Raw genomic sequence first — 10457 nt, 5'->3', positions numbered from 1 at the left:
ATTTCGGTGATCCCGCTGGTTCCGGCGGACAGATCGTAGGTGCTCGGTGAACTGGTCTCGCCGTTTTACAGGAGGCCACACCGGGAGCACCGCACAGAGTGTCGCCTGATCTGAAAGGACAGTTTGGGACCCTAATTGGTAGGGCTAGCGTTAGCACTTGTTTTGCTTACAATGATAAGTGCCGGGAGGGAGATCAGTGCGGCAGAGAAACACCTCAAGAAAGTGAGAGCAGCTTTAATGTTAATCACCCTCACGGTCCCGGGAGTAGGCTGCTCTCTGAGTCCCAATTCAAATGTGCAGTTGAACAAAAGCTGAAAGCCCTCGAACGTTCCGTTCGTAATCGCACTCACAGACCTCTGAATTGCCTCCTGTCTCGCTCCCAATTTGATTGGGACATCGGAAAATTAAAAACACATATATAACTCCATAGGAATCATGTAGACCTCATAGAAACATCGTTGTGATAATACCTCTGAGCTCAGTGCAGTTCATTTAGGAAGGGTGGGAAATGGAACTGGAAATCAATTTAGAGGCTGCACCTGGAAATGAATTTCCTGTCCTCACCATTTCTAAATCCTGGTACAGCAAGAGTATTTACGAAAAGGTAACGATGAAGAATCCCCGGCAATTTTTTTAATGCTCAGCACTACCCGTGAAGACTTTGGGGAGGATAAAAGTCTGACGGCGAGAGGCTGGGCGAGAGAGAGACGGGAAAGAAAGACGAGAAGAGTAGGAGGGAGAGACACTAGGGGAGCATGAAGGGAAGACGGTGAAAGTTCGAGGCGGAGAGAATAGAAGAAGAGTAGGACAATGGGCTGAGAGGGACGGAGAGAGAGCGATGCTGGGGAGCGCGGCAGGGAGAATGAGAATCGGGGAGAGAGACGTGAGGAAGACGGGGAATGAACCTGGAAGAACGAGACAGGGGAGTGAGAGACGGGTAGAAAAATCGAGGAAAATAGGAGGGAGAGAGACTAGGGGAGCATGAATGGCAGACATTGAGAGATCGAAGGGGAGAGAATGGAATAGAGTGGGATAATGGGCTGAGAGGGACGGAGAGAGAGTGATGCTGTAGAGAGTGGCTGGGGGAATGAGGATCCGGGAGAGAGACGTGAGGAAGACGGGGAACGAAACTGGAAGAGAAGAGACAGGGGAGAGAGAGTCGGGGAGAGCGAGATTGTGGTGAGTGGAAATGGGGGAAGAGACACTGAGGTTAGCGAGAGACACGGGCGAGAGTGAGAGAGACTGGGGAGAGCGAAACCGATTTGAGAGAGCGAGAGGGAAAGGGAGAGAGATGTTGAGCAGACAGGGAGACCAGGGGGAGAGATAATGGAGTAAAACTGAGAAAAAGAGAGAGTAGGAGCGAAGAGAGTCTGTGTGGAGAGCGATCCAGAGGGGAGGGTGTAAGGGGCAGAGACCTTTGGGAGCGAGAGACCGTGGTTGGGGTCCCGGAAGATTGACTGTAGGAATAGGGGGAGAGAGAGATTGTTTTAGAGATTGACCCTATCCCGCAGCTCACTATGTGTGTGCTGACCATGATGACAATTTGTTACAGCATGTTTGCCTGAATGTGTGTCGGTCGCCTCATTGACTAAATCCCCAAAGGTTTAAACCACCTTACTGCTCTTTGACCTAAAATCTCCTCCTCCTTGTTATCCACACGTCTGAGAATATCGCCATACCAACTTCCGAATATAATTCGCTCTATCTGTCTCTCTCTTGCTCTCATTCGCCTGCTGTCCATCACTTCGGTTCTCTGTTGCGCTCCCTCCCGGCGGTCCATCACCGCTCAATTGCTGACAGCAGTTATAAAGGTATGTACCTTTACGGTATCGTGATAGATTTTGTGAAGCCGTGCACCCTCCCACTCTGGCAGCGGCTGTAGTAGTATCTGTATTCTTACCGTACGGGGTTTTGTGTTCTAAAGCTCAGTTAAAGTTCTCCAGCTGGAAGACAGTTGAAGGTGGCAGAGGGAATGAGAACCTATAGGTAGAGAAGGAGGAGAAAAAGAGCGTGTACGTAATGACGGGTCACAACAGGAGCAGGAGTGTTTCACACAGACGAAATTATACTCAGGGATCACGCAGTGTTGTCAAAATCGAGAAGCAGGGTTAACAGGCTCGCCTGAACTTTCAATTTAATAAGAGAGGGATAATTTATGCAAAGGAAAATTCTATGGATAAGAACAAACAGGGGCCGACACTATTCATTGGGATTCTGAGTTTGTATGTGTTGTTTTTGGACTTCGAGGATCTAAGAGATTTTCTCATGTTTATTTTGTCATCTGTTCATCACATTGTTTGTTTTCTACCTCTCTTCATAAAAATCCGATTCAATGGGTATTTCACCGCATTCTTCAGTTCCTCTCTGAATTTGCTCTGAGTCAGTCCGTAAATACAAGTGTTGGTGCAGGAACTGAGAACCTGCAGCATCGCTGAAATATCTTCTGCGATGTAACAGGGGTCCGGAACAGAATAAACACAACTCATTGAAATTCGTTGATAGATATAAAATGCCACCCGTGTTACCCACAACAAGATGAAACTACCGGATATGCTGAAAAGCAAAATGATGGATTTGCGACGGTTCGCCATCTCCCGGTCCCTGTCAGTCTCTCCACTCTTTTGTCCCCGGAGCCCCTTACGGGCTCGACTGGCCGCTAGAATCCGCCTGACAGTCAGAATATTGAGCAGCAAAATCAGAAAGAATGGGGCACAAGGGGTTAAAATGCGGTGAAACAATTCAAATACGGTCCATGCCGGAGAGTTTCCGAAACTCGATGTAAGAGCACAATACCAGGGAACACTATCGACTGGTACCACAGGCTCGTATATAAAGCCCCAAGGGACACTCTCCAAACAGGCCAGCACACTCACTGTCCCGATAACCACAGTCGCCGTTCTCTCGGTGCAATATTTTGTTTTCAGCTTCTCACAGCAAATAGCCACAAATCGATCGACGGTGAAAGCGACAGTCAGCCAGACAGAGGTCGCGGTGCTCGCAAATACCAGCCATCCACCGAGACTGCACACAGGAGTGATGAAAAGGAATGATCGGGGAAAATAAAACGATGCAGTTAACCCCAGCAGCGGATCGGAGGTAACGACCAGGAGATCGGCCGCTGCCATTCCCACCAGGTACCGAGAGACACATTTGGAGAGACCGCACTTTCCCCGGAGCAAGATCACAATCGCCACCAAGTTCGCTGCATGAGAGAGAGGGAACAGAAAGTTGAGAAAAAAGAACTCCTCACATTTGCTAAATTGTTACTACCAAAAGATCATTTTATTGTTACACCTAACTCAGACAACCGTTCAAGTACAACTGCAGACAATCAATTCGTTTAGTATTAGCGGGCTGTGCAAACCCAGTATTCCCAAATGTAGGGCAGCTGCTACAAGACCAAAGCACATAAACCGGAACATCAAATTATTGAACACAAACAGCAGGAAGAACGCTGTCCAACCCGTTCAATTCCACAGACGTTTGCCAATTCGCTAAATTCCTGCAGCAGTTTGTTTTCGATCCGGATGCCAGAATATACATTCCCGGTGTTTCCATTCCATTTCTGAACTGCAGAACACCGGGACTGGATAGGTGACAGTGGAAACCAGCGACAGAAGTGATTACAATATTATAATTAAACTACAATTCCCACCAACGGCAGGTGAAACTGCGGCCTACCGGGAATTCCAAAGGCTGAAATAAAAGGACAGTAAACTTCCTCTATCTGCCAGATGAGAGAATTATCCATTTCTTAGAGAATGTATGCATTCTGTTACTCCCGAATCCACAGCTCGGCCAGACACTTTGAGCTGATTTCGTCAAAACGGCGCTGGTTTATACAAATTATCGGTCTCCTGAGATATGGTTGCATCCCTGACTAACTTTCTTAGTTACAGTTAACTGAACAAACAATTTAATTTAAAACCATCCTTTCTGATGTAAGAATTTGGCCAATCGAAGATAACTACACCAACAATTCTTGGGCGTTATCTAACCAGTGATTCATCTGGAGGAAATAATGCGGGAGCTCTAATGACAAAGACTGACCTCATTACCGTGCAGTCACATTTACAGATTTCAGGGATTTGTTGACTAATTGTACATCTGTAAATTAAGTGCACCGACACCGCCCGACCGACACCGAACTTCTGCCCCTGCGGTTTCCCATTTTGAACTGCCCTTCAGTGCTTCAACACCTTCCTGGCGAAACACAAACATGCACACACACACACACACACACACACACACACACACACACACACACACACACACACACACACACACACACACACACACACACACACACACACAACCGAAACACAGATACGAACAGAGGTATAATAGACAGATAAACGTCGTGTTAGCAACGGACAAATGAACACGTTGCTGATGTAGAAAAACACGAAAACATCTGCGGATGCTGGAAATCCAAAGCAACACACACAATGTTCTGGCAAATCTCTGCTGAGTTCATTCAGCATTTTGTGATTTTGCTGATGTAAAATAATTGTATACACATCTTAGATCTGTCAGAGGTCAAACGAAAATTGAGAAGAAATGTTTCAAGCTGCACATAAATGGGCATACCGGAAACTAATTAAAAATTAGTCTCCTTCAGTATAAGAAACATCGTCTCCAAATCGTCTCTATTAAGGCTGTTCAATATTCGATAGGTTTCAATGAGATTCCCATTCATTTTTCTAAACTCAAGTGAGTACAGGCCAAGAGCCATCAAATTCTCCTCATTGAATTCTCTATATGGATCTCTATAGACCCTCTCCAATGCCGGCACATCTTTTCTTAGATAAGGGACCCAAATCTGCTCACAGTGCTCCAAGTGTGGTCTGACCAATGGTTATAACGCCCCAGGATTACATCCTTGCTCTTATATTCTAGTCCTCTGGAAATGAAAGCGACCACAGAATCAGCCCTCAAGTCAACCATTAGGTAATCCTGAACAGGGATTCCCAAGTTCCTTTGCACATCTGATTGTTAAATTTTCTGTACATTTAGAAAATAGTTTATGCCTTTACTCCTTCTACCAAAGCGCATGAATATATATGAACTACCCTACACTACATTCCATCTGCCAATTTTCCCAGTCTGTCGAAACCTTCAGCAGATACTTTGTTTCCTGAACGCTACCTGTCCCTCCAAATCTTTTTGTGTAATACTGAAACTTGGCATAAAGCCATCAATTCTGTCATCCATATCATTGACGTATAACGTGAAAAGAATCGGCTCCGACAAAGACCCCTGTGGAACACTACCAATTGACTGCAGCAAACCAGAAATTACCCCGTATTGTCACTCCTTCTCTTCTGCCAGTTAGCCAACCTTCTGTCTATGCTAGTATCTTTCCTCTAATGCCATGGGCTCTTAGTTTGCTAAGCAGACTCATGTGCGGCACCCTGTCAAAGCCCTTCTGAAACTCCTAGTAATCAACATCCACAGATTTGCTGCTGTCTATCCTGCTTTTCTGTTCCTCAAAGAATTCCAACAGATTTGTTAGGCATGATTTCCCCTGAAGGAAACAACTCTGACTTTGCCGGCTTTATCATGTGCCTCCAACTACACCAAATCCTCATCCTTAATAATGACTCCAGCACCTCCAATTACTGAAGTCAGGATGATTGTCTAATAATTCTCTTTATTTTGCCTCCCTCCCTTAAAGTGTGGAATGATATTTGCATTTTTCCAATATTCCAGAGCCATTCTAGAACCTAATGATTCTGGTAAGATCATGACTAATGCTTCCATAACCTCCGCTGCTACCTCTTTCAGAACACGAGAGTGTAGTCCATCCGGTCCAGGTGACTTATCTAGCATTCAAACTTTCAACCTTCAAAACTCCTTCTCCTTAGTAATAGCAACAACACTCAATTCTGCCCCCAATAATTTTTGATTTTTGGCATACTCCTAGTGTCCTACACAGTGAGGACAGACAGAAAATACGTATTAAGTTTGTATGCCATTTCTTTTCCCCCATTACTACCTCTCCAGAATCATTTCCCAGTAGTCCGATTTCCGCTCTCGTCTCTCCTTCACTTCTTTATATTTCTGTAAAAATAGTTTTGGTATCATCATATTATTGGCTAGCTTATGTTCATATTTCATCTTTCTCTCTTTATAACTTTTAGTAATTTTTACTGTATTATGTGTTCTTTCTTTTCCCTCTATGCTGTATTTGACTTCCGTTGTTAACCACTGTTACCTTTAGAATACTTCGGGATGTATCTATACTGCGCCTTCTGAATTGCTCTCAGATACACCAACCATTGCTGTTCTGCTGTAATCCCTGGTACCGTCCCCGTCCAATTAAATTTTGCCAGCTCCACTCTCATGCTTCTGTTACAGTATTCCTTTTTTTCCACTGAAATACTAATATATCTGATTGTATTTTCTCCAATACCAAACTGCAGCGTGAATTTATCATATTATGATACCTGTATCTTAAGGGTTCCTTTACCTCAAATTCCCTAATGCAATCTGGTTCATAACACAGCACTCAATCCAAAATTGCCTTTCGCCTGGTGGCCTCTCCCACAAGCGGTTCTAGAAACCCAACTTGTACGCTTTCCACAAACTCCATCTCTTGGAGTTCGGCACCAACCTGAATTTCTCAATCTACCTACATATTGAAATACCCCATGACTACTGTAACATTTCCATTTTTACATGCCTCTTCTGTCTCCTGTTGTAATTTGTACCTCACCTCTAGGCCACTGTTCGAAGGCCTGGATATAACTCACATCAGGGTCTTTTTTACCCTTGCAGTTTCTTAACTCTACCCACAAGGATACTCCATCTTCCAATCCAATGCTTCCTATTTCTAAGGATTTGATTTAATTTTTTTACTAAATAAGCCACTGCACCACCTCTACTTACCTGTCTGTACTTTCTATACAATCTATCTTTTGACGATAATCTCCCAACTATGATTCTCTTTCAGTCACGATTCAGTAATGCCCACAATGTCATAACTGCAATCTCTAATCTCTACCTTATTCCATATACTGTACAATGTGCTTTCAAATATGACACCTGCAGGCATGTATTCCTTACACTCTTCGATTTTCTCAGCATATTAGACTTGAACTCATTCCAGTGACTACAACTTTGTCCCATCATCTGCCTATCCTTCCTCACAGTCTCACCACACAATGCATCTACTTGTATACCAGCTGCCCCGTCTTCAGACCTATCATTCCAGGTGACATCCTCCCTGCCTAATTAGTTTAAACCATCCTCCACAACTCCATCAAACCTTCCCACAAGGATATTGGTGCCTCTTGGCTTCAGGTGTCAACTATCCTTTTTGTACATGTCCTATAAAATAATAGCTTTAAACAAAGCTATTAGTTTCAAGAAAATTAGACCATCATTGTTTAGTCTTCTCATGGGTTTCATAACTAGCGAAAATCAACGGTGTTAAACCACCATTAACATGGTTCCTTAGCATTCTGTTTTGAAACACGAGGTTGATCTGACGTAACTCAATCCCAGATTCTTCTCTCATTCCGGTAAATTTCTTAATTTCTACTTCTGACTGCAAGTTTATTGGATTGGATGGTTGTTCCTCCTGCACAGATCCTGTGCATCTGTTTTTCTTGCGTCATTTCTGGGATTTCTCGTGTTCATATAATTTTTGATTTTAAAGCACGTGCACTTAAGGGAACCAAGGGATCAGAGTTTTCCCATCATTTTAAGTACATAAAGTTGGACCAATCTAATGAAAACATGTTTGCAATGTCAGGCATCAACATCTTTACTCAGCAATAATCTTTAAGTTTTTGTTTTACAACATATGGTCTTCTGTGGTCTTGCTGGTGAGACTTCAATTAGAAATCCTTTATTGCTTGTTTGCTAATATTTCTCATTTGTCTCTTATTTTCTACGTTTAGGTCACTTCAGTGCTAACTCAGAGGGAAAGGATGGCTAATTCAACGCAGACAAATTCATCTCTCAGCAACCGAACAGACATTGAAAGAGGGAGCACTTACAAAACAGTTGAAATAATCTTCATTCTGATTGTAGCATTATCTTTGAGTCTGGTGACCATTATCGGAAACATTCTGGTTATGCTTTCTATCAAAGTAAACAGACAGTTGCAAACAATTAACAACAATTTTATTTTCAGCTTAGCCTGTGCTGATTTGATCATTGGTGTGTTCTCTATGAACCTTTACACCATGTATATCGTCATTGGCTACTGGCCCATGGGCCCTGTGGTGTGTGATTTATGGCTGGCTCTAGATTACGTTGCTGGTTATGCATCTATCATGAACCTGCTTATCATCAGCTTTGACCGATACTTCTGTGTGACAAAGCCTCTCAGCTACCCTGTGAAGAGAACCACCAAGTTGGCACGGATGATGATTGTAGCTGCTTGGGTGCTGTCGTTTATCCTGTGGGCTCCTACCATTCTCTTCTGGCAGTTCATTGTAGGTGGGCGGACAGTTAAAGAAGGTGAGTGTCATATACAGTTCTTCTCAAATCCAGTTGTCACTTTTGGCACTGGAATAGCAGCCTTCTATCTACCGGTTATTACCATGACTATTTTGTATGTGCACATATCCCGTGCTAGCAAGAGTCGGATCAAGAAGGATAAGAAACAGCCAGAGTCCAACAAAGGCACCATTTCTCCCAGTCCAGAGCGAGGCAAAATAATGAAACCGAATAACAGCAACAGTTCAAGTGCACCTGATGGGTTGCAGAATGTCAAAGTACAAAATGGCAAGGCAGCTGGTGAAGTAATGACGGATCATTGTGGCCAAGGAGAGGAAAAGGGGGTCTACAATCACACGACTTCCCTCAGTGTCGTCCCTTCCATCCAGAAGGAGGAAGGAACGATTGATGAGAGCACAAAGGTCTCCAGTGCACAAAGGCATTTTAGCAACGGCAGCTCCAAGCTCTCCAGCATAAAGGTTATCACGAAATTTAAGAAGAGTGACTACTGTGCTACCACACTTGAAATGGTGTCAGACAACAGCACCAACAATGGTAAAGACAGGGAGCTCGCCGCAGCCCACAAGATCATTAAAATGACAAAGACCCCTGCTAAGAAAAAGAAGGGAGCTGTAACCCGTGAGAATAAGGTGACCAGGACCGTCTTGGCTATTCTGCTGGCATGTATCATCACCTGGACGCCATACAGTGTCATGGTACTCATTAACACTTTATGTTCCGTCTGCGTTCCTAACAGTCTGGAGTATGGGATACTGGCTCTGTTACATCAACAGTACTCTCAACCCAGCCTGCTATGCGCTATGCAATGCTACCTTCAAGAAAACCTTCAAACATCTTCTCTTCTGTCAATATAAAAACATTGGTGCACCAAGATAAAATCAACAACCTGCTCCTCTCCATGAATATTTTATACATGGTATAGATGACTTTCACAATGTTTATCATAATTGTATATAAGTAAAATGTTCAACACGCTAAGTTATGGCTCAAATAGACATTATCTGTAATATGGTGAAAGCACACTTGAGTTCTGTCTAATTAATTTCTTATTTCTGCTTAAATGACGAGTGTGCTGATTATTATAATGTTTCTGTGTGAAATCGTAAATTAATCTTCCTAGATTTCAAATATAGTGCGTTCCAGTTAATTGAGGAACACGAGGAATTGTACATTTTGGCCCGATCAAATGGTTGCCCCCGTGAGCCGAAGTTTCCTGGAAATAGTTAACAAAGTATAAAAAAAAGACAAACTTACATATAAATAAGTAACGAACTATGTGTTTAAAGGAAATACAGAATAAATTAGAACACAACCAAAATCACTGCAGTATATAAAATTGTATTAGTTCCTAATTATTATGCTGGAATTCATTAAGTGTACACTGACGTGTTCTTTTGATTGACTGTAAATAAATAAAATTATCAGAGAAACCAAGTGCAGATAGTGGACAGCTTTCAAACAGTGCTATCGATGATTGGAACCTCCAAATCCTCATTTTAATTGTAACATTCAAGATGATTGCTGATACCTTTAAATTAATCATAGTACCTAACTAGATGAAGCTTTGAAATTGTTTGATTTCACCTTAGACGTTTCTGGCATCCGCAAGCCTGAATGCTTGAAACCGCAGTGAGGAAAGCAGTTCCGAATTGTCTTACTGTTTATCATTTGCCTACGATCAATGACAAAATCACTCCTCTTTGAATACGAACACACTCGTGATGCTATTTAAAACGGTTGTTTTAATTACAGCGTAGGGTATAATGGCCACATAACTTGCAGGTGACTGACGCTAGTTAGAACGGATTTGGCAACAGATTCCTGCCCCAATTAAGTGGCATAGTTTTCCAAATAAACAAAGGAATCCAATGTTTTTGCAATTTATTTATTTATCATTAAGTATTGTCCTAAATAAGAGATTTCCCCAATTAACCAATGGCACAATTAATGCCATTTGACTGAATTATAAAATTCAACATGGGCAC

At 42.8% G+C, this 10457-nt stretch overlaps 1 protein-coding gene across 1 annotated transcript; it reads left to right on the top strand.

Moving 5' to 3' along the window:
• The first annotated feature begins 7937 nt into the window (after window positions 1-7937).
• Window positions 7938-9348, top strand: LOC140721041 (muscarinic acetylcholine receptor M2-like). Its single transcript, XM_073035920.1, is given in 2 exon segments — window positions 7938-9205; window positions 9207-9348. Coding segments are annotated over 2 exon segments (1410 nt in total).
• Window positions 9349-10457: the final 1109 nt, after the last annotated feature.

Source organism: Hemitrygon akajei, unplaced genomic scaffold (assembly GCF_048418815.1).
Source record: "Hemitrygon akajei unplaced genomic scaffold, sHemAka1.3 Scf000049, whole genome shotgun sequence".
Classification (NCBI taxonomy): domain Eukaryota; kingdom Metazoa; phylum Chordata; class Chondrichthyes; order Myliobatiformes; family Dasyatidae; genus Hemitrygon; species Hemitrygon akajei.
The sequence above is the reverse complement of the archived record's forward strand: the minus strand, read 5'-3'. Positions and strand labels throughout refer to the sequence as shown.